The sequence below is a fragment of the Henckelia pumila genome, chromosome 4, assembly GCF_033568475.1.
Source record: "Henckelia pumila isolate YLH828 chromosome 4, ASM3356847v2, whole genome shotgun sequence".
NCBI lineage: Eukaryota > Viridiplantae > Streptophyta > Magnoliopsida > Lamiales > Gesneriaceae > Henckelia > Henckelia pumila.
This window is the reverse complement of record NC_133123.1, coordinates 3,645,338-3,670,180: the sequence shown is the minus strand read 5'-3', so window position 1 is coordinate 3,670,180 and position 24,843 is coordinate 3,645,338. Positions and strand designations below refer to the sequence as shown.

At 33.1% G+C, this 24,843-nt stretch overlaps 3 protein-coding genes and 1 non-coding gene across 5 annotated transcripts; all 4 read left to right on the top strand.

Moving 5' to 3' along the window:
* The first annotated feature begins 762 nt into the window (after positions 1-762).
* LOC140860580 (delta(14)-sterol reductase) lies at positions 763-6,133 on the top strand. Its single transcript, XM_073263581.1, has 13 exons — positions 763-903; positions 1,012-1,129; positions 1,223-1,293; positions 1,461-1,517; positions 1,766-1,857; positions 2,099-2,146; positions 2,475-2,595; positions 2,676-2,722; positions 3,184-3,265; positions 4,246-4,322; positions 4,463-4,582; positions 5,609-5,683; positions 5,773-6,133. The coding sequence occupies exons 1-13, from the start codon at positions 850-852 to the stop codon at positions 5,924-5,926; spliced, it is 1,116 nt and encodes a 371-aa protein (XP_073119682.1). The 5' UTR covers positions 763-849; the 3' UTR covers positions 5,927-6,133.
* A 2,004-nt stretch (positions 6,134-8,137) lies between these two features.
* Positions 8,138-20,844, top strand: LOC140865716 (serine/threonine-protein kinase CTR1-like). 2 transcript variants are annotated; one of them, XM_073270443.1, is made up of 16 exons: positions 8,139-8,890; positions 9,393-9,694; positions 9,779-9,923; positions 11,163-11,266; positions 12,009-12,217; positions 12,807-13,247; positions 13,369-13,409; positions 13,523-13,591; positions 13,678-13,778; positions 13,877-13,961; positions 14,130-14,228; positions 14,571-14,639; positions 14,731-14,862; positions 19,420-19,514; positions 19,902-20,034; positions 20,524-20,844. In XM_073270443.1, exons 1-15 carry the CDS (start codon positions 8,336-8,338, stop codon positions 20,011-20,013), a joined length of 2,559 nt encoding a protein of 852 aa, XP_073126544.1. In that variant the 5' UTR covers positions 8,139-8,335; the 3' UTR covers positions 20,014-20,034; positions 20,524-20,844. The 2 variants fall into 2 exon arrangements, with proteins under 2 accessions (XP_073126545.1, XP_073126544.1); XM_073270444.1 differs by lacking the exon at positions 20,524-20,844 and having other exon boundaries at positions 8,138-8,890; positions 19,430-19,514.
* Positions 20,845-21,627: 783 nt separating this feature from the next.
* On the top strand, positions 21,628-23,524 carry LOC140865717 (autophagy-related protein 8C-like). The gene is made up of 5 exons (XM_073270445.1): positions 21,628-21,832; positions 22,441-22,496; positions 22,591-22,643; positions 23,043-23,161; positions 23,251-23,524. Exons 1-5 carry the CDS (start codon positions 21,796-21,798, stop codon positions 23,343-23,345), a joined length of 360 nt encoding a protein of 119 aa, XP_073126546.1. The 5' UTR covers positions 21,628-21,795; the 3' UTR covers positions 23,346-23,524.
* A 1,000-nt stretch (positions 23,525-24,524) lies between these two features.
* Positions 24,525-24,597, top strand: TRNAF-GAA (transfer RNA phenylalanine (anticodon GAA)). The gene has a single exon. It is a non-coding gene; the product is annotated as a tRNA-Phe (tRNA).
* Positions 24,598-24,843: the final 246 nt, after the last annotated feature.

The following is a 24,843-nucleotide window of genomic DNA, read 5'->3' as shown; positions in this document are numbered from 1 at the left end:
GTATTATATATATATATTATCGCGAGCTACTCGAACATATATATTTGATACTTGAGCTCGAGTTCGATTTATGTTCAAGCTACTCGAGCTCGATCAAACTGAGCTCGAGTCGAGTTTTGACCGAGCTGCTCACAAATAGTTTAACTCGTGTATATTTCGAGTTACTCGAGCTCGAACTCTAAAAATAAATATATATATTTAAATAAATAATATTAATAAATAAATTATATATATATAATATTATATTATATATATATATTATCGCGAGCTACTCGAACATATATATTTAATATTTGAGCTAGAGTTCGATTTATATTCGAGCTACTCGAGCTCGATCAAACCGAACTCGAGTCGAGTTTTGACTGAACTGCTCACGAGTTGTTTGACTCGTTTGCACCCCTACGCAACACCTTTCATACCATCATGGTTAATGAAGCAATATTGTTGAACGCAGATCTGTAGAGAAACTTAAAAAAGAAAACGAGTATTTAGGATACTTGTACATAATTAATTCAGGTTTATTAAATTGCTCAAAAAAATGTAAAGTTTATTAAATTGATTGTAAATTAGTTATAAAAGAATAGATTTTTAATTAATTTGTAAGATAGAAACCTAAATATTATTTATTTTTAATTATTATTGGGGAAAAAAGAGAGGATATTTTCCATGTATTTTCTGGTATATTAAAGTATAAACACTTGTTTATTATTTCAAAAAAAAAAAAAAGAAAAAGAAAAAAAGAACACTTGTTTATTTTTCCTGAGGAATTTTTCCCTTCCGTGACAACCTAGCTAGACTCTGGAGTCCTAGCAAAGTCAGTAGTAAGCCGAAGCAGTCGCCATCTATCATATGCCGATGGATCTCCGTGCTCTTCTCCTTTCCCTCATTCCTTCGTGGACATCAGTTTGTTCTCTCTGCATATCACTCAGAATTTGTTTGATGAATTCGCTATCTGCATCTCATTGTAACGACTACTTTTTCTGCTGTGATTTTTGAAAACAAATGGAATAGGTTGCTATGATTCTGTTATTCATTACTTACTTGGCGATTGCTGGATCCCTTTTGCCCGGGAAAGTTGTTCCTGGAGCGGTGCTTTCTGATGGAAGTCGGCTCCATTATCGTTGCAATGGTTAGAAATCAGAGCACCATTCCCACAGCTTTGGTTCCAATGATGTTGCTTGAGGATTTTTTGGTTGGTTTTTCCTTTGTTTGGTGATTACAGGTTTATCATCGCTCATCTTATTGGTTTTTCTACTCGGGATAGGCGGATGGTTGGATTTTGTATCGCTCACTGTGAGTATTGTCATCTGTAGTTACTTGCTCATAAGAGTCTGAAGATTGTTGTAAATTTGTTTTGTTCACGGCATTTAGTGTATGCTAATGATAAAATAGTTGGCTTATTGTCTATTATGCGCACATTGATTTCTGAAATGCATCTGGTGTCACTATATTTGCTGCAGGCAATTGCAGACAGAGGGTTTGAGCTTTTGTCAACAACGTTTATATTCAGTGTATTCGTAAGTTTTAGCTGAGAAGTCATATTATTGGTGTCATCCATCACAACGTGACTCTGAAATATTGAAATTTTATTAACTAGTGTTGCATCACATACACTCATGCGAATCCCAGTAACTTATTTTGACTTAAAGGCCACTTGCAATCATTCGGCGATCATGCACCTTGTAAAATTTGACGATCTTGTGTCTCCTTGCCTGTACATCACTAGTGTTTCGTTCTGAATTCTGATGGTGTTTGTCCATGACAGGTGACGTTTCTTCTCTATATAACTGGCTATAATTCCCGATCACAAAGTTCTTCTTTAAAGCCTCGGGTCACCGGGAACTTCATTCATGACTGGTAAATCATTCAATTTGTCACATGAAATCTCTCAAACTATTATTGAAATCAAATATTTTAGTTTCCCCTGAAGAGATCTTCCAAGCAGTTTTTATTGATCATTCAAGCTCCAAGAACTATTTCACATTTTCTTTTCTACTTATTTTTTTTTTTATACACAATGCTTTATTTACTAAATTTATAGAGTGTCCTTGACAGTTTTCTGCATTTTATGCTCATGCATTCTTATGTCATACTATAGGTGGTTTGGGATACAACTAAATCCTCAGTTCATGGGAATTGACCTCAAGTATGTTTCCAAACCTAAGATGCTAGCTAGGTGTCTTGAAATTCTCACAATCTTCATAACATACTTAGCTATTAGTGCTTTTGGCATTTTCTCAATAGGCTCTATTTTATTTTTCTTTTTTAGTATACACTGTATAAATTAGTAACAATCCCTTCCAGTTAATACCCTCTTGATTGGAAGAAAACTACAGTTGATCAGCTTTTTTCCATCATGTCTATGAGTGAATGCGATTGTGATTTCCTATGCTTATACATAGCCACCTTTATCTCCTCACATGGTGGAATTGGCCAGTACATTATTAATATAATGTAATCCAATCTATTTGTAGATTTTACTTTGTTAGAGCTGGTATGATGGGTTGGCTTCTTATAAACCTGTCTGTTCTTGCAAAATGCATTCAAGTGACTGACTTAAGCCGAGCAATGATACTCTACCAGCTATTTTGTGTGGTATGTTGGCAAAAATTATGTTGTGTTTGTTCTTGAAATTGTTTAGTACTTAGAATTTTGTCTTTTGTTTCCTAATTCAGCTATATATTCTGGACTACTTTTTCTTTGAAGAGTACATGACCTCCACGTAAGTATCATACTTTCCTCTTGTATGTGAACATTCAGACCTGTCTACTAGTTATCCACACCTATTAATTCCCTTAATCATTTGGCACATTTATGTCACTGCTATTGTATCTGTATCATCATTTGTTTGTCCAACATATATATCATAGAATAGTTCTCTTTGCTTGGCTTTAAAAGTTCTGTTGTGTAATTAGCTTTAGGTCGCCATATAATTTTAGAATTTTGATTCGTCTGTCGAAAATCATGTGGTAATGTCACACTGGTTTTTGTTCTGCTAGGTTTGTGTAACATTATTAACATATCAATCTGATAATCTGATTAGTGTTGAAGGTTTGCCATCTCTGTCAAATTAATTTTCCGTTTCTTTGGTTGCTTTTTGAATATCCATCCTAGTTGTTAACCTTCCATTCACATGTCCCAGAATCCTTAAATCTAACCTCAACCAAATTGGCATCTTCTTAGATGGGATATAATTGCAGAGAGGTTGGGTTTCATGCTGGTTTTTGGAGATCTAGTATGGATTCCATTTACATTCAGTATCCAGGTATACAGTAGTATAAGCTACACTTAGTTCAATTTTTTTTTCAAGTTTCCCTTTCTTAAATTCAACTCTACATACTTATTCCCCTCAAACTGGGTTTAGTCAAAGCATATAACTTTTTTTTTTGGAAGAAATCAACTCTGAATGGCACTCAAATATGATTTGGTCCTGGGTTTCTTATCCCCGGATATGTTAATGTGGTTAGCATTGAAAATGGTTTTGGAAACATTTCGGTTGAGGTTCACTGTGTGATTAACTACCTTCATATTCCCTTTCTTTTATGGTTTTCCGATTCCCTTGTCTTTCTCCAAGCATATCCAATTTCCACCAATCCTGTCTCTCTCTCTCTCTCTCTCTCTCACTCACACACACACACACACACACACACACACACTCAGTTATCCATGGGCACTTTCGCCTTTCCTCCATGAAACATAACCTCCATTGCAATTTTAGGATGGCATTGTTGAGGACATACTTTGTCTATCCAGTATTTTTAGCGATACAGTGTCGTATCATCATGGAATTATGTTAATATGGAACCATATCACATGTAGATTCTCTAATTATATTTTGTCAATCCTTTTGATCTATGATCGTTGCTGCAGTTGTACCATGGTTATATTCTCACCTCTATAATTTCTAAGGGTTCCTGAAGTACCCTGAAATTGGATATTGACTGTTTCTGTCTCATACTGGTTTATATATTTTATATAATGTCTTTATGCAACCAAAATGATATTAATATTTGCAAGTTAAGTAAAATTTATGTTTTCGTTGTCCTACTCCATTCAATTCTTGAGCCACTACTTTTTTTTTCAGAAATGTACTATTCTAGTAATTTATTCTCGCCATTCCCTTGTTTAGTGTGCCATCTGATCGGTTACTCTGGCTCAATCTGGCATGTGAATGATGCCGTAGTGTATGAATGCAAAACAATGTTCTTGTAAATAGTTTATAATTTATTTCTTCTCTTTTGAAAGGGTTGGTGGCTTAAAGATAATGAGGTGGAGCTAACAACTGCTGCTGTTGTTGCCAACTGTCTTGTTTTTCTCATTGGGTAATATTTCTCGTTCAAATGAGGCAATCACAGCTGCTATTGTGGTTGGTTGTTTTCAACCAACATATTTGGAGTTTCCGATCTTCTCAATTGCTTGTGTCTATTGTCTACACTGATATGCTTGTTTTGTGGTTGCAAAGCTATCTTGTCTTCCGAGGAGCTAACAAGCAGAAGCATGATTTCAAAAAGAATTCCAAATTACTTATTTGGGGTAGGCCTCCAAAAATAATTGGAGGGAAGCTTCTTGCTTCTGGTTTCTGGTAAGTACCCATCTGGCATTAGACATCTCTCTGTATTTTCATTACTTCATCACATGAAAATATTATATTATTACAAATCCTGTCATACTATTGTTTACAAAACTCCGATGTTGTAAATGGCGGTAGGCGGTGGCAGGACGGTTAGCGACCGCCTAATTAAGAGTGATCCTCGGAGCTGCAGAGTACAACTTGTATATTTGTTCTGGTTCCACCTTACCAAATTCGAGTTTATGAGCACAATTTTTCTTAAACAAAATGCATTTTATCCACATCCCAATGCCCTAAACTTTTCTTTCAATAAAAAAGCACTACAAAATCAGGCTTTGGTATCTTTCCTTTTGACAAGTAATTTTAGCAACTATCCACGCCACTGAAGTGAAAACTTGTATAAGAATGGCATTTTGGAGTGACTTCATACAGCAGCCAATGTTCTGATTGTTCACGCTCAGCAGTAGAGTCTCAAGCCAAGTTAAGATTCAACTCTCTGGTAGTGTGCACCCTTAACGATGAAGCCCCATTATTTGGTGCACTTTGGCTCAAGATGTTTTGAAAGCCTGTTTTAATGTAGAAATACTGCTAATACAATGATGACTAGTTTTGTTGTCGTGAATAGCCAATAAAGTATATATCAAACTATATGAATTAAGTTCTCTCACTGAAGGACTTGGGTTTGAGGAATAAAAAAAAGGGATATCAAATGACTATTGTGTCGACGCAAAAAGTAGGTTACATGCTAAGAAGGATGTAAAATTTATTTTAAAATGAATATCCAAACAAATTCAATAGATTTACTATCATGGATTTGGAATCCTTGGCATCAATCAGAATGTAGCCTCAAGGTATCTAGAGTATAATGTATTATCTCTCTGCAAGTTTAACCATCTCTCTTGCCGTGTTCTCTCCTTATGTATAGGCTCTACGATACCACTGCATTTTGGTGTTCCTCATGTTTCTACAAACTATGAATATCTCCTTTATCCAAAATTACTATGGTTCCATCCTGGTAGATTTTTGTTCCTTTTTCAGGGCAATTGCCAGACACAGTAATTATCTCGGTGATTTGTTGGTTGCTCTGTCCTTCAGTTTACCTTGTGGGATAAGGTCATAATCTCTCTCTCTCTCTATCTATCTATGAAGGAAGAGCAATTTACAGTGACTTAGTTTTTTAGCCTTTTACCATGCTTATGCAGTTCTCCAGTTCCATATTTCTATCCAATATACCTCTTTGTTTTACTAATATGGAGAGAAAGAAGAGATGAAGCCCGGTGCGCACAGAAGTACAAGGAAGTTTGGGCGGAATATCGGAACCTGGTTCCTTGGAGGATACTTCCATATGTTTACTAATGGGCTCCTGCTTTATGTATTCATCAATGGATAAATTTCAGTTTCCATGTTTGTTGTAGAATGTTCTATTTCTCTTATCTAAATTCTAGTTGAATGAATAGTTTTGGATTGATGTAACATGCCCGGACAATCTGAGGTTCTTGATGTTGGATGTAGAGAAAAATGGCTGTGCGATTTGCATTTGGTTTGGGTATTTATTTGCACGGTTGTGTCCGTATTTGAAGAGTACACATATATACAATGAAAATTAATGTTTTTAATGTAAAAAATAATAATTTGTCGTGAATCTAGTCAAATAGAAGAAGTGTTAGAAAATTAACCCGTGATATTTGAAATAGTAGGAAAGCCTTTTATTTCAAAAAAATTTCAGTATATCCCAATACATGTTTACAGCAAAGCCGACGACTAAAATATGATATCAAGTCTATTTCACGTAATGTCATTTAGGTAGATTTCAACCTAGCATATGGATAATACCCCAATGATAGATCTAATGTCCCATGATTTGCTACGTCAACAATATATAATTAATTATGTCTATGTGTAAAAATACGAATCGTTGGATGCATGGTTTGGATATTACCCATATGCTAAGATCTCATCTACTTTTTAATAAAAGATCCGGATTACCGTGATTAGTGTCTTACGGTCAAAGAAAACCAATTGTTGTACAGTAGTGTATGACGCGATGCACTTATCAGAAAATCCTTCTGAGAATTAGGACAACTATTTGGGGTAGTTAGCGGGTCAATTAGAATGCCACTTTACAATGAACGCTTATCAATATTAATTGAATTACAATGTTACGAAATCATTTATATGTAACAGTTGTTATTATTATTATTATTGTTATTTTTTTAAAAAAAACAACATCAAGTTGTTAACACATGAGTGAACGTAACTTTTCAAATTAACAGTTGTTATTATTATTATTGTTATTTTTTTAAAAAAAACAACATCAAGTTGTTAACACATGAGTGAACGTAACTTTTCAAATTTTGAAACTAAAATATGCCAACATAAATTGTGGCAAAGTTGTGTGAAAATAAAGTAAAATTACTAAGTTGATCTAATTCTTTATTATTGTATAGCGTTATTTTTTAAAAAATAATAAATCATACCGTTCATTTGATATGGAGCCTCACAAAATGTGTCCCTCACACTACATGCGTAATCGAGCCGAGCTGAGCCCGAGTAGCATACTACTTGAGCTTGAGCTCGACTCGTATTTGACTACTCGAGCTCGAACTTGATAAAGTAGTTAGTTTTGTACTCGAGCTCGAAAATTATATATATATATATAAATACAAAATATATGAATAAATAAATAAATAAAATATTATATACATTATATTTATATATATATATTTGTATTATATTTTATATATGTGTGTGTTATCGAGTAGAACACATATATTTGAAGCTCGAACTCGAGCTCGATTGTATGTTCGAGCTTTGATCGAGCTACTAACGAGTAGCTCGACTCGTTTGCACCCCTACGCCACACCCAAAGTATGTTGCGGAGGTTAGCAAAATGACTTTGATCATTTTTTTAAAAAAAATGACCCAATATACACAAATACACTTGAGAGGATTATTATTAAAAATAAAGATCGATTAAAGTTATTTTTTATATACAAAAACTATTATGAAACAGTTTCATGAATGAATTTTGTGAGATAAGTTTCGTATTTTGATCATTTATGAAAAAATATATTTTTATACAAAATGTATTATTTATTGTAAATATAAGCGACGCTCACTGATAAAGATTCGTGAGATCATCTCAAAATTAAAGATACGTGAAATAGTTTCACGAGAGACATGTTCTTCTCCATATTTCCCATCCATCGGGTGTGCTTACCTAATGCTGCTATCAACGTTATAGTTTTAACTGAAAAATAAAAAGTTTATATACATAGCTAGGTGAGTTTTTTCTTTCGTTGTCATTTGACTCATTTCTAGATTTTATCTTTTGCGGTGTCATTTTTCTATCACGACAAATTATTAATTAAATAAAATATAAATATCTGTATCGGTGAGTTTTATTTAAATTAAATAATTTGATTAGAAGAAAGATTTGTCGGATAAATAAGGTGAAGTTGTACAACTACAAGACAAAATTTTAGATTCATGCTCGTCCATCGTTATTTGTTTTTTGAAACCTATATAAAAATTTAATCGAGCAGCGATTCGACCATTTTTATATATATATTTTGAAGAAACCATTTTATAATTTTCAGTGCAAACTCTCTGGCCTTTTTCTTCCTCAATATATAATAATAATAATAACAACGACGATGATATAATGCTAAACAGCGAGAAGCCATTAATGAAGAACTGGAGGCAATACTCTTGAGCTGTGGATAGTGACTCGAGGGATTCAGGTTTCATGAATTGCCTGTGTCTATGGATATTAAGGGTAGACGACCCAACTACACTTTATTAAGCCAAAATACTGACGAACCACCCTTGTTTAATCCGCCGAAATTGGATTCCAACTCCGGGGAGAAGGATATCTTGAAGCCGGGAAGAGTGTCGGCCTTTGATTGGGAGGTGTTTGATCAAAGGATGATTCAGCCGCAGTTGCAGCAGAATCGGATCGGGACGGCTGGACTGCAGAGGCAGTCGAGCGGGAGCAGCTTTGGTGAGAGCTCAATCTCGGGGGACAATTATGTGCCCTCTCTGTCCAATCCCGAGATGGCGTTTGCTCCTTTAAATGACGCTTGTGCTGAATTGCCTGCAAAGGCAGCGGAGCTTTCTGGAAGCGGTGACGGAGACTCATCGTCAAAGAGCTGGGCGCAACAGACGGAGGAGAGTTACCAGTTGCAGCTTGCTTTAGCTCTTCGTCTCTCATCGGAAGCTACCTGTGCTGATGACCCTAATTGCTTGGATCCTTTTCCTGATGACTCAGCCTCTTCATATTTGCCTACCTCCGTGGAGGCCATCTCTCATCGCTTCTGGGTAATGCATACCGCATTTGTAGGTTTTGGATTTGGATAAGAAAGTGAAATTTCAGTGTAAAATGGTCACACACCCTTTACATAAGCAAACAGCATTTTTATCATTTACCCAATCGTTCCCCATATTTTATATATGGAACAACTGATCTATTTTCAACAAGGAATAATAACTAATCACGTAGACAACGGAGCGTTGCTTGCTTGGCTCAACAAAGTGTACCCTGAAAAGGGTACTAGTACAGAAATTATTTTAAGATTTACAATTAAAGGTTCCAGCTTCTCTTTTACTAAAATAGTAGATACACATTTTGTTGTAGCGCGTCTTACATTTATCCTTTCTGCATACATCCTTCTCATTATTACAATATTATTCTGGTTTTTCATGATGTATCTAAAATCAATGAAAGTTTGCACTTAGTCTTTTCAGCACGTTGTTCTGTGTTTTTGACTTTTTGAGTTGAAGCATTATCATATCTTTTTCTTCGTACTCTTGTTCTCATCAGGTAACTGGCTGTTTATCATACTTTGACAAAATTCCAGATGGATTCCATGCGATTGATGGGATGGATCCATATGTTTGGGCTGTGTGCTCTGATATTCAAGAAAGTAGCCGCATTCCATCACTTGAGTCACTAAAGACTGTAGATCCTGCCATTGTGTCTTCGGTAGAAGTGATTTCAGTAGATCGACGAAGTGATCCTAGCTTGAAAGAGCTGCAAAACCGGATTCATTCTATGTCATCTAGTTGCATCACCACAAAGGAAGTTGTTGACCATCTAGCAAAACTAGTTTGCAATCGTATGGGGTGAGTATTCGAAGCTAGAAGCACCTAGTTTATTATTTGAGCTCACTCTTTCTTGTTGTAATCACCACTTCATGCCTTTCCTAGGATTTCAGTTTCTAACAAGGAAGATGACTTGATTCCCCTCTGGAAAGAGTGCACTGATGAGTTAAAAGATTGCTTGGGGTCCATTGTTCTCCCTATAGGTAGCCTTTCTATTGGACTATGCAGGCACCGCTCTTTGCTATTCAAAGTACGTCCTAATCTACTTTGTTGCGATTATGTGCTCAGTTGTGCTAGTACAATCATAGATTGTCTTTTTTGTGGCTTGAATGAACCTCCTTTTGACCAACAACCATCTATTGTATGTCTACTGACAATTTTGGTCCCATTTACTTTCTCAAATTGTGTTGTGTTTCCGTCCCATGAAACAGCACAATGAAGTTCCCTTCCAATGTGTTCTTACCAGACCCTGTACATTCTGGGTTAGAACCTGATGTATGGTACAATATTAAAACTGAAAGTGAGATCTATCCTCAGTATTTTCAATGATTTTGAATTTTTTAGGGCTGCTCATCCCCGCTAGTTCCCGCTAATAACAAATGGTAGAATCACAATCACCGTCGCCACCTCCATGAAGCATCTAGAGCCCCAATGATTTTGTATAGTTTTCTTTTCATTTAGATCAGTGTTTTAATTGGCGGTAGGCGGTTAGTGACTATCTACTGCCTAGGCGGTTGAATTTTTTCACTATTATTTATACATAATTATATATAAACATGCAATATGTGCATATATTAAATGTGGGTGATTGAGTTGTTTTTTTCTTTTGAATAGAAAGTATATAATGTATAAATACTTAATAGTTAGGGTTTTTAAAAATTTTGTTGACTTTTTCCCTCCTCTCCCGCCTCGCGCACCCCGGCTCACCGTTGACCTCCAACCGCCGTAGGCAAAGGCGGTGCAGTAGATGGCCGCCTCGGTCGCCATTTAGAACATTGATTTAGGTCTGGTACATTTTCAGGTGTAAGTTGTACTGCTATTATAGCATAAACAGGTATATCAAAAAGTGCTCAGTTGTGCCAGTACAATTCTAGATTGTTTTTTTATTGCCTACATCGGCCTCCATTCGACCTAATTTTTAGATTTCAGTAATTGATCTGATAATGCACACTTAATTATTTTTTAAAATAACATGCCAAGGTGTAGGAAATGGACTGAAAGGGGTTGTGTACTACAATCTGCTACAAGACAACCCCGTCATCATTTTTCCTTGGATTTTTACAATGTTTTTGTATGGTAACTACTTCTACCTCATAGTGTTTCCTTTAGAATTTGGTGAATGTGATTACTGTTTCTTTTCTTTACTCATCATACATTGGCATGTGATGTTCTCATCGACAATACCGTTCTAAAATAGTTGTTTGCTATAAGATGAATCCCTGTAGAATTTGGTTTCCGAACATCACATAAAATGGTTGTGTTTTGGCAGATTTTAGCTGACACGATTGGCTTATCTTGCCGGATTGCAAAAGGATGCAAATATTGTACTAGAGAAGATGCTTCTTCATGCCTTGTTCGATTTGGGCTTGAAAGGTATATCTGACTTCTGCAAATGACATCACTGGGGTGTCATTTATTCAATATCAGAACAATAACGAAAGATTATTACCTGGTTCAAAATGGACAAAAGTCTCATTCCAAAAGCATCTATTTAATCAGTGCCACAGTTTTCCGTTGTGAAGTACTGTAATCTGGGGTTATTAGGACAACCAAATCATCAAGTTAACTATGTCAGATGTTTGCCACCATTTCAAATAAAGCTAATCTGGAAACAAGATGGCAAGAATTCTATAAACTTGTTAGTTTACTGTTTCTTTATCTTTTCTATTGTGTTCAAGTTTTAGATTACAATGCTTACATGATTAACATTTCATAACCTTTTCGGTATTTTGATTCTTGACTTGAATGAGAATTACTTTGTTATATGGTCTCTACGGTTGTGCTTGGATCGATGGATTTGTTCGGAGAAATGGATTTGAAAAGTGTGTTTCACATGACATCCATTTTGGAAGTATTTGAAATCCACCACAATGATTATTGACACTGTCTAACTTGTTACGCAGTGGATTTGAAATTCACATTAATTTTGTTCATCCAAACAAGTCAAAAAATTTGAAATCTGTTATTTCAAATCCATCAATCGAGTACCTCTAAAGGTTGCAATATTCTATGCTGCTCTCGGTTCATAAAAATGTGGTGTGTCTACATTAGTTTATATGTACAGAGAGAGGCATGCATAACTCCTAGATTAAACAACAATGTATTGGTTTCACAGGGAATATCTTATTGATTTGGTTGAGAAACCGGGATGCTTATATGAACCCAATTCCTTGCTAAATGGCCCTTCTACAATCTCATTTTTTTCACCGTTGAACTTTCCACGACTGAGACAGCTGGATTCCGGGATTGATTTTAAGTTGCTGGCAAAGCAGTATTTCTCAGACTTTCAATCACTTGATCTCATGCTTGATGATTCTTTGGCAGGTGATTGTATTTAATGATGAGTTTTCCTGCATAAGTACTCTGTTTCTGGTGATCATCTAACCTTTCATTGCGCTTTCTTAGTCAAAAGCATCCTTTGGGTAAATAAAATTTTTCGATATCACCTTAGAATTTTCTGTGACAACGATTCTGTAATCTGATTGTACTTTCATTTATTTTATACTTAATTTCCCAAAGTTAATGAATAAATCTTTTATCTATGAAATGATATTTCATCTCATAAAATAATGCTTTCAGGTTCCTTGCCATTGAACCTTTTTCATTTAAAAAATATTATTAGAATCTATTTGTTAGAAAATTGAGCGATGTTATTACTTTGTTGGGCGATGGTTTCGGTTGAAATTTATGCTGAATATTTGATGTTTGCAATTTTACCTAGTTTTGGTCTTCATGCTGTCTTGCTCCTCGTAAAACATTCCTCATTTGATTTCCTCTATTCTGTTCAGAAGCTCCCTGCAGACATATGCATGCATAATATTTTATTGTCTTTGGTTCCTTGACTGTGTGCTGTTCTTATTGGTTTTGCTAGTTTGAATTTGCGAATTAAAAGACATGTAATTGTTCCTGACAGCTGGAACTGTTCTTGATGGGGATATCGGCAATTGCATACATCCTAAACAATCAGAAAGGAGTTATGAGGATAGAACGAGCTACTTGCCCAGCTCTTGCAAGGTAGAGGAAATTTCTCATACGCCACCATTTCCGACAAATTCATGGATAAAGGTTCGCAGCAAGGAACAGCGGCATTTCGAACCGTCTAATGCTTATGATGTTTCGAGTTTCACAAACATTGTCGAAGATTCAGTCCCTCTAAAGGTTGTCCCTCCAATCGAGCATAAGGATGTTGAACCACATGTTGCCTTATTGAATCCAAGAGTAAATAAAAATAAAGATATAAGATCTGGTGATGTCAGACAACTTACTTGGTCTATACCAAGCGATGTTTCTTTTGATGTCGAAGATATATGTATTAGCTGGAGTGATCTTGCTCTGAAGGAGAGGATTGGGGCAGGTATCGTCTACGCCATGTTAAAAAACATTGTTCACCTCTATCCCATGTGTAGTTCCACAACTAGTAGCAATGCTTATTCTCCATGGTCATGTGATAAGATAATTTATTTTTAATTATACAGGTTCTTTTGGTACAGTTCATCTTGCTGACTGGAATGGTTGTGTAAGTTATCCATCTTATTGTTCTTTAAAGATGTTACAAATCGTCCATTTTTCAATTTTTTCTTTTGCAATTCCAAATTCATCCCTTTGCACTATTGTATGATTACATTGCAGGATGTTGCCGTGAAGATTCTCATGGAGCAAGACTTACATGGGGAGCGGTTCAAGGAATTTCTACAGGAGGTAAGTGACTCAGTGCTGCTTCCCTTCAATCAACTTTAATACTCTTTACTGGTAGTTTGTTTAGCTTCACTTGACTGTTTTCTCAGGTGGCAATTATGAAAAGATTGCGTCATCCAAATATTGTGCTTTTCATGGGTGCTGTCACAGAGCCTCCAAACTTGTCCATAGTCACAGAGTATTTATCTAGGTATACTTTGTTTATAGTTTCTAAGGTCAACTATCCTTGTTAAACTGCCTTGTATCCTCTGTTCTAACAGACTCGGTGCCCCCCTCCCTAAATTTCAGAGGTAGTCTGTATCGACTTTTGCATAAAACTGGTGCGAGAGATTCGTTGGATGAGAGACGTCGGATGGGCATGGCTTTTGATGTTGTATGTCTTTAGCTCCTTTTCTAAGGGCATCTAAAGTCCTACAGAACCCTCATCTCTTCCTCCTCATGTCACGTCTCTCCACCGTGAATTCTTTGTTGGTGGAAACTCCTGTGACCTTGTCTCCCACATTCTAATTACTTTCGCTTGTTGGATTCTACCATTGTACAGGCAAAGGGGATGAACTATCTTCATAAACGCAATCCTCCTATTGTTCATCGGGATTTGAAATCTCCTAACCTATTAGTTGATAGAAAGTATACTGTGAAGGTAAGAGGAAAACTATTTATTTTTACTTCTGATATGAGCAAGTCAATTGTGATGCTTTGAAATGTTAAAACATTTCCATTTTCATTTTTCCTCCAACCACTATTGAATTAGTGGAGTTGATCTATGACATGACATCCATCCTCTCATATGGTTGCTTCATTTTATTTATTTAGGGGCCTGTATATTTGTTGCTTATTATTTAAAGAATCATATAAGTTGATATGCTTTTGTAAGATTTGTCCTCGTTCCTATCAAACTCACAGAATTGGCGTACCTTTGTTTTTAAGATTTCTTCACTCACTTATTTTGTATGAATCCTAACCATGGTCGTGTCTTCGTCAGGTCTGTGATTTTGGTCTTTCCCGTTTAAAGGCTAACACATTTCTTTCATCCAAGTCTGCTGCTGGCACTGTAAGTTTACTCTCTTCTTGGGCGATGGTATCATTCCTCAGACATTTTCCAATACTCAATCTAATAACGAATTACTTTTCTTTTCATGTAGCCCGAGTGGATGGCACCTGAAGTCCTCCGTGATGAACCATCAAATGAGAAATCAGATGTGTACAGTTTTGGGGTAATTCTATGGGAGCTGGCAACGCTGCAGCAGCCTTGGGGTAACTTAAATCCTGCTCAGGTTCGTGATTAGCTTTATTTGAACAAATAAGACTTTTATAAAAATAATTATGACTTATTGTCTGATAAATATTATGCTGATTTGGGTCAGACTTTATGGGGATAGGGGTAGAACTGTTGCTTCAAGAATGTTGATAATTGAAATACTTGAACAGTAGATGTAAATTGTACATTAGGTAGTGATACAAAAGGGGGGAAATTGCAATTTTAGTGTGTTTTTTGTTTTAGTCCTGTAACCTGTCAAAGTTTGTTTATTTTTTTTGGGTCCTGTTTTTACCCGAAACTACTAAATCCACCGAATATTGCATATTTGACATCGATACTGACAAGAATAACCTATATTACACATTAAAATTTATCTAATCTATTACCTATCTAAAAGAGTGAATAAAAGGGCAAATTTTTACGATTGTGAATTTAAACTTTGCCCTTTTATTCATTCTTTTATCTACTCCAACAACATATGTACAAGTCTATTACCTATCTAAAAGAGTGAATAAAAGGGCAAAGTTTTACGATTGTGAATTTACAACTTTGCCTTTTTATTCATTCTTTTATCTACTCCAACAACATATGTACAAGGGTTTAAAAATAAATATGTATAACACACTTCATGTACATAAAGGGATATAAAAGTAAATATATGTTAGTCATTAATTATCATTATTATTTTTGTTTGCTATTAAGAAAAAAATAAATACACGAAATTAAATACATGTGTAGGTGTGTGGCCGTTAGATGTGTATGTGTAGGATATATGGCCCGCCCGTTTCTTCATTAATGATTTATGGCAGGCCTCAACGCACTATTCTTAAGGGTCGAAAACCTTGCAATTAATCAAATTTATATAGTAAATAAATCAAATAAGAATAGAAAAGTAAAAGATAAATTTTAGTTTATATGACTTTAATTGAGTTGCAATGAATCAAATATAATTTAATTGAGTTGTAATTAATCAAATATAAAGAAATCTTGAAATAACAAGGCTAAAAAGTAAAAATTACGGTATTAAAATATATATATTTACAAAATTAATGTAGGAGTATAAATTAAACACTTGATAACTCTATAAAATGCAAGTTTACCTTTAAAAAAAATTAAACCCTTGATATTTTTACAAATAAGAAGGAGAAAATGTTAAATAATAATTATTCAAACTAAATTAATAATGATAATAATTCATATTTACACACACACGTACATATATGTATGTAAATATTAGTATCCATAAATAGATTATACATTTATGACATTAATTCAATTGCAACTAATGCTTCCATTAACTCCATTACACAATTCATTTTTAAATAATTTTTTTATTTATTTTACACTTTATGTAATATAAGGAATATAAAAATATATAATATAAGAAAATAAAATTAAAAGAAAATTTTATTTTATGGCTTGATTGAGTTCCAGTTAATCAAATAGATAAATAAATTAGATAAGAATATAAAATTAAAAGATAATTTTTATTTTATGAGTTTAATTGAGTTGCATTTAATCAAATATAAATAAATCTTGAAATAACAAGGCTAAAAATTAAAATTTACGGTATTAAAATATATATATATTTACGAAATTAATGTAGGAGTATAAATTAAACCATTGATCACTCAATAAAATGCAAGTTTACCTTTTAAAAAAAATAAATTAAACCCTTGATATTTTACAGATAAGGAAGAGAAAATATTAAATTATAATTATTCAAACTTGATTAATTGAAACTCAATTAAAGTCATAAACTAAAATTTATCTTTTACTTTTATATTCTTATTTAATTTATTTATCCATTTGATTAACTGAAACTCAATTAAGCCATAAAATAAAATTAGCTTTTAATTTTATATTATTATATATTTTTATATTCCTTATATTACGTAAAATAATTAAAAAAATGAATTGTGTAATGGGGTTAATGGAATCATTAGTTGCAATTCAATGAAGGTCATAAATGTATAATCTATTTTATAGATATTAATTAATATTTACATACACATATATATACATATATAAGTGAATAAAAGGTTAAAGTTTTACCATTTTGAAATAACAATTTTGTCTTTTTATTTTAGTAATGTAGGGAATATAAAAATATATAAGAATATAAAATGAAAAGCTAATTTTAGTTTATGTCTTAAAAGATTTTCAGTTAATCAAATAGATAAATAAATTAAATAAAAATATAAAAGTAAAGTGATTAAAAATGAAAAGCATCCAAGTTAGATAATATTTTCGTCTCAATTATATAGATCATGATTGTTTGTTTGTTTTTGTCTCAAATTTATAGGCATATATATATATACCATTTTAGTATTTTTTTTACACTCTACCCCTATTAACTATATTTTGAAACTTGTGCATTAATTTTTTGAATACATTAAAAGGTATAAATAATAGAAACTTTACAAATTTGTTTTCTCCATGATTTTTTTAATATGTGTGAAAAAAAACTACACTATATAATCAGAACAGATAATATGAAATGAGTCATAATTAGACTCATTACCATAGTATCAATTATATAATTTGTTCACTTAATATTAATAAAAAAAATAATATACTAAGCCATCAAATTTATTAATTTAAATCTTTTTATCATAATCATCAAACTCATATATATATAAAATCATTATTTATTAAATTTGTATAATTATTATTAAAAATTTTCTCCTTCTTAAATATATAAAAATATCAAGGGCTTAATTAATATTATACAAATTTCATAAATATATATTTTTAATCTAACTTTTTATATTAATACCGTAAGTTTTATTTTTTATTTATGCTATTTTCTTTATTTATATTGAGAAAACAAATTTTGTACGAACTTCAAATTTTATCCCTATAATTGTATTTAAAAAATGTAAAAAATGATTTCATAATTTTTAAGATATAGTTAATAGGGGTATATTAGTAAACGAGTGTAAAAAAATATTATCAAATATGATATATGTCTATATATTTGGGAAAAATAAAAATAAAATAAATGTGATCTATATAATTGGGATGGAGAGAGTATTTTCTAATCAATTGAATAATAATTTAATTTAATTCAATTATTATAAGTCATTTATATCAACAATAATTGTCTTAAATTATAAAATAGTGTGTATTAAATTTGGTGTTCTTTAATAGATTTGAGATTATGCATGATTCTAAGGCAATAAAAATAAAATTAATCATGGTACAAACATTTATTATGATGATTTACGAGAACTTTTATTGAATGAATTATCAATAAATTTTATGATGTTAGGATATCAGTTTATTTTAAATTGAATAGTTGAATTTATAATTTCATTTTGGTTATTTTTTTCGATTATTTTTGTTGGAAAATACTCAAATGTACTCTTATTTATATTTTAATTAATAATTTAAAAAAATATCAAAATAAAATATGATAAAAGAGTTGAAATAATCATTAACTAAGAAAAATCTAATTAATAACTTAGTAATTCGATGACTATTTTATTTACGTATCATGAATTTTTGTTTGAAACATACGAGTTATATGACTGAAAATATAATTGTTTAATACTTTCATGATTATGTTTTTTATTTATCATTAATTTTAGTTTGAATGATTATATTTTCAAATATCAATAATGATATGAAACGTACATTATAAAAATTTGTTAATGATTATTGTATTATTTAAGTTGATTTGCATAATTACTAATTCAAATTTATGATTTTTATTATGAGGCCGTGAAAATCCAACTAAATATAATTGTAAAAAATAATAAATAAATATATTATAAAGACAAAGTGTCAACACGTGCATCGCACGTGCTGATTACTAGTTTAAAAAAATGGAAAATAAAACAAAACAATCCTCAATCCCTCAAAATGGGAGGGAAAAAGGTTTGTCGTTTTTTCTTTGTTTTTGTTTAGCCAAATTTTAATTTGTATAATATACGCTTTATTCTTGTCACATGAGTCACGTAGAAGAACATCGGTATCAAATAAACAATATTCGATGACTTTAGTGGTTTTAGGCAAAAAAAGGAACCAAAACCAAAAAAAAAAGTTCAGGTTACTAGATGAAAACCATACTTTTAACGAGTTGCAGGACTAAAAACCAAAACATGACAAATTATAGGACTAAAATTGCAATTTTCCATAATAAGAAGTCATATCATTAGTTCCTCGAAGTAGCATCAGATGCATCTGATTCACCCTTTGATCTTTAATTTTGGGAAATTTTAACATCTGATGGTAATTATGTTCTGTATACAAACTGATGATGCCGATGATGTACTATCAGTTTGAACTTTGAAGTATATTTTATCCTGCATGGATTTGTGGGGAGCCGGAGAGACATGCCCTGCTATGGCCTCTGCAACCTGCCTACCACTCTACCTCTCCCTCCAAAACAATAATGGAAAAAATGAAAACATGAAAGTCTTACCTTTGCTAGTTTCCTACTGGCGATGGTTATTCCCTTAATCTGTCAAAGTTTCCGAAGCATTGCCGCTATATTTACATTAACTTTGATGTTTTCTTGAGCCCACTTATATGTACTCATGATTGAATTTGTATCTTAACCTTCTAGGTTGTTGCAGCTGTTGGTTTTAAAGGAAAAAGGCTTGAAATACCGGTGGGCATAAATCCTCAGATAGCGGCCATAATCGAGAGCTGCTGGGCTAAGTGAGTGAAACGTCTGGTTTACTTGGGAAGTGTAATGTCCGTCTTAGTGGGTACAATTACTTGTACGTCTGGTTTATTTGGGAAGTGTAGTGTTCGTCTTGGAGGGTATAATTATTTCCTTGTCTGACGTGCAAACCTGTCATAAATGCTGTTTCTGAATCAGCCATAAATATATTTAATAGCATTTTGGGGTAGTATATGTTATCAATTGGTGTCACTTCCTTTCTTGCTGCTTAGATTCCTTTCCACTATTGATTTCACATGTGAACATACCTGTTATCAATTTCTACATACTATTGGCTTCAATTCAAATTAGCAGAGAATTTCATCTGAACTAAAGTTGATTTTTAAGTTGCTTTTGTAACTAACTTTGCATAAATATCTCAGCGAGCCTTGGAAACGCCCCTCCTTTTCCAGCATCATGGAATCTTTGAGAACATCGATTAGGTCTCCTCCAACAACTCAAAAGGGTCATGCAGAAATACCTTCACTCACGTGAAACTATGGTGAATATCCCCATGTGAGTTCAATTCTACCTGTTTAATTCCTTCTTAAAAAATCCTCAGATTGTTCTAAGGTTCATCTCTAAAAACTTCTTGGATTACACCTCACTGATTTCACATAACTAAATTTTATGTTGTTGGTTTTATTTGTTTATTGACCTTCGAGTTTCGACTTCCGTTTAGACAAGTCATTAGATGAATTAAAATGTGATGCGACCGCAATAATGTTTGAGACAATACAAAATGTTATTATTTCTTTGATAGAAAAGCAGATGGTCTTTTTTAATGTGAACAGAATCTAAAAAACGAGGGAAAAAAAATTATCCCTCCCCCACTTTTTGTGCTTCAAGTCTTATTGTGAAAACCTTGTAGATAGGCCTTTTTTTTCCCTCGGCTCACAATCAAATTCTAATTCCCCTCGGCTCCTGCTGCTCTTTCTCTGATCAAGAGTACCTCATGTTTTGAGGTTGCTTTAACTCCTAATTTGTGCTATGATGTTTCTGCAGGTACATAACAGCATTCAGGAACTTCTTAGTTTACTGATCTTTTTGTACAATCAGGTACATAATCACTGCCAAGAAAGAAAAGAAATTGCATTTCCTTCTAGAGCCACCTGGAACTGTTACGTGTAACTATAAATTGGTACTAATGAGCAGAGACCTTGTTTATAGGAATCCATGTTGCTCATCATGATCTATGATATATGTTGATTTCCTATTTAGTGACAGTCACAATGATGCGAAAACATTATAAATTTAGCAATATTCGGAGTAACTTTTAGCTGTATCATCTGATTTTCGACTTTAATTTCCAAACTTTGTCTTGGATGGATTTTTTGCAAACATCGTTCTCATGAGTTTAGAATAGTTATATTTCCATAATATATCGGGGAAACAAAGGTACACAGGGAAAAAAGTTGGATTGTGAATTAACCTTTGTCCTCTTCAATGGAAGCATTCTTTTCCAAGGCCACCTTCAGAAACACAACGCTCCCAACTACCATGTCCATAGAGGAACCCCGACCTCAGCAAGCTCCATCCTTGGAATATAGAAACAAGAATACAATCATACATGAAATTAAGACAATGGATAATTGGTTTATGATATCCAAGTTATTCGAGTCAATATGAGATCATGATATTAATCTTAAATTTTAGCTTTTGTAGTATATGATAATACATTCTTAATGTCGCACGTAGTACTTGGATCACTTGGATGGAGATTTGGTTCGACAATACCTTATGGGTTTTCTTTTGTATATGTCGATTTTCGATATTGGATTTGTGTACCGATGTTTGCATATATGAAATATGAACCTTCGACTTGAATAAATTACTTTTTTTAGATTTTACAAGAAATTTTTCGTGTCGTCTTTAAGTAATGAATGTTGTAATAATTAAATAGACATATTAGTAATTAAAAACAATTAAATAGGTTCCTAAAAAAACAATTAAATAGGAAATACTGTTTAAAAATGTGGGACGGAGTGAAGTTATGATAAACTAAAATTCATAAATTAATATGAGTTTTGGAGATTTTAGAAAACGATTTTCATCCGATAATATAAGATATGTACACAAATTATGATTTTTATTCCTTAATTGAAGAAGACGTATAGTAAATCAAAAAATGAATCCGGTAATACGTCAGAATCAATTAAATATTTAATATCTCGTTTTTAAGGCAAGAAAACCTATCTATCCTTGAAACGGGATTTTGATTTTCCCCTTTATTTCTCCAATCTTCTTTCGCCGATCGTTGCTTCAACACCGGGCGCCATGGCCAAAAGCTCCTTCAAACTGGAACACCCTCTTGGTAAATCGGTGTTCCTTTTGTTTAGGAACCCTTATTTTCGTCTGGGAGGGTTACAATTTTTATTCATGTATCGATTGAGTTATTGATTAGAAATAAAATCTTATTTGTTTACACTAATCAAACTCATGTTTCTTTGAATTTGGATGATCTGGTTCTTTGATTTTATTATTTTGGATGAACGACTGATTGATTTGGCTTTTGACTGTAGGACGATGCATCAAATTTATGTTGATTGAATCTTAGTTTGATTGTGATTTTAGTTACTGGTGATGACAGTGTTGAAATGGCCTGGGACTTTTCGTAATTACTAGGTTGTGAGAATGGGAGGAGGGGGAAGGTGGCATTTTTTTATTGTTGTTCATGAAATTTAAAGTATGTGGGTAAATTTTTATTGAGATACTGCTGCAACTTTTGGGTTTTAGTTTTCAAGCAACTTCTAGCTTTGATTTTTCACATTTTGGTTGTTTGCTCTATCGTCTGAAAGTCGAGAAATCCTTAACGTTTCTTGAGGAGTGGAATTGGAAAGTTGTGTATGTACAGATGGCTTTGAGCTTTTTCTTTTTTGGGGGGTTTGTTTACAGTCTACAGTGTATATTAATGTGTTGCAGAGAGGCGACAGGCTGAGTCTGCTCGTATCAGGGAGAAGTACCCTGAAAGAATTCCGGTAAAAATTAGTAGAGTTTCAGTAATATATTTTTTTTGTTTTTGTGTGGTTGATAAATCCTTCGCTTCAACTACCCATTTTTCTTGTGGTGTAGGTAATTGTGGAGAAGGCTGAAAGGAGTGACATCCCAGACATTGACAAGAAGAAGTCGGTGACCTTTATCAATTCATCCTTGTTTCTTTTTCTGGATCAAGTTAAACTTATATGCATTGTTATCTTTGATGTGAAACACCTTAAAGAAGAAAGCGTAGGCAGTACTCCTTGATCATGTATCCCAACAAATGTTGCAATAGGTTTTAGCAATTGTTGGTTGAGTATTTAAGCTGTAGCAGCTTCAGCATTTCCTCTGTTCGAGATGACTTTATCATAAATTACTCCGTATAGCTTTTTCTTTATTTCACAGCAACTGTCATTTTTTATAGGACTGTAGTTTTGATCCACCTTCATTTTTTTTCTTTCATTGGGAAAAAAAGATACCCTTTTCTAATTAGCTGTTTGTTTGTTCCCAACCTGTTGACAGTTTTTTTTTAATCTCTAACTCTGCAGATACTTGGTACCTGCTGATCTGACTGTTGGACAATTTGTTTATGTTGTCCGAAAAAGAATTAAGCTGAGTGCTGAGAAAGCTATATTTATATTTGTCAAGAACATTCTCCCTCCGACTGGTGAGTGGTGATAGAAATTTTGGCAGTGTTTAAATTGAGATAAATTTGTTCTATTGTTTAACAAGGGCCTTTGTTGTGTGTTGTTTTAGCGGCAATGATGTCTGCCATATACGAGGAACATAAAGATGAAGATGGCTTCCTATACATGACATACAGTGGCGAGAATACATTTGGATCATTCTGAGAAGTATTTGTAGCTTAGCCTCTATTCGTATATATCTATTGTTTATGATAAACTTGTATATTCTTTGTATTGTCTCGGTTCTATCCTTCTAAGAAACATGATTTTCATCTTGAACTTGATAAGAATTTGAGTATTGGTTTTTATGTGGTGTTTTATAAAATTTTATCCACTCGATGTTATTATGCAAGATATTTTGTATGTTTGATGGTGGTTCGTTTATTGAATATGTGATTTGTATGTTTGATGGTGATTCGTTTATTGAATATGTAAACCACACAATCGGCACAAAGAAAGAGCTTGGAGAAACATCCAATGCGACCCTTGTCCAATCTCTTGGATGAACAAGAGATTTGACATCTCTTAGGTAACACTTGGCTCAAAGTAGTAATTATTGAATGATTACTAAATAAATAAACAATAGTGAAAAAAATGATAGGTACGTAAATGTAATATATGACGAATAATGTGATTTTTGTGAATATGATGAACTTACTTACGTCCAAGTTAACATCCAATACCAACATTTAGGCGCTTCATTTTGGTTAGGGCATTTGGGGAATAAAATGGATAGTTTAAAATATGGATCCTTAATACAAGAAGTGTCTAAGGGTTCATTTTCCCACTTATCAATCCCCTTTCAAAAAATCTTAGATATAGCTAATTGAGTGAGTTTCTTAAAATGAAAATACCGTACCAAACCAACAAAGATTAATAACACCAAAAAAAAAAGGCTCACAATCTGGCATTATCACTGCTGCCAAACCCAAACAAACCTCACTTAACTACCTTACTATACATTGAGTTTCAGCCTATTAGAGACAATTTTGGTAGATTTGATATTGTAACTTTCACAAATTGTTCCTCTTTTCATAATTGCTAATTTATCTCGCTATAATATTTTAAAAACATCTCTTTAGAACACAAGTGCAATATTATGCATTTTCACAAATTAGAAAAATGGATGAAACCAAAACGAACAAAAAAAATTTTTAATAATTGATCATACGTAAATATAAAGACTCGTATATATTATTTTTAAATTTATTTAATTTCAGAATAAAATTCAGAATTTGGATAAAATTCGACAACAGATTTGACTTGACCCAGACAATTTAGGCCAAACAAAATATAATTACAAAACGGCTATATAAAAGGTTTAAGAAACATCCAAACCATGAAGCGGGGATAGCTCAGTTGGGAGAGCGTCAGACTGAAGATCTGAAGGTCGCGTGTTCGATCCACGCTCACCGCATCCATTTTGCAGAAAAGCTAGTAGCAGGCCAGAACATTGGGCTGCGCACTATACCCAATTGATTGTGCTAGACTAATAGAACTCAGAAATATATTGGATTAGGGTCAATAATACAAACTTAACGAATGCTTAGGCCCAAAATAAGTAATTGGGCAACGGTGAATCCTGTAATAGAATCAACTTGAATTGGGCTACGCACTGATAGAAAAATAGGTATTGCCTTCTGCAATAGGCCCAAAGTATTTA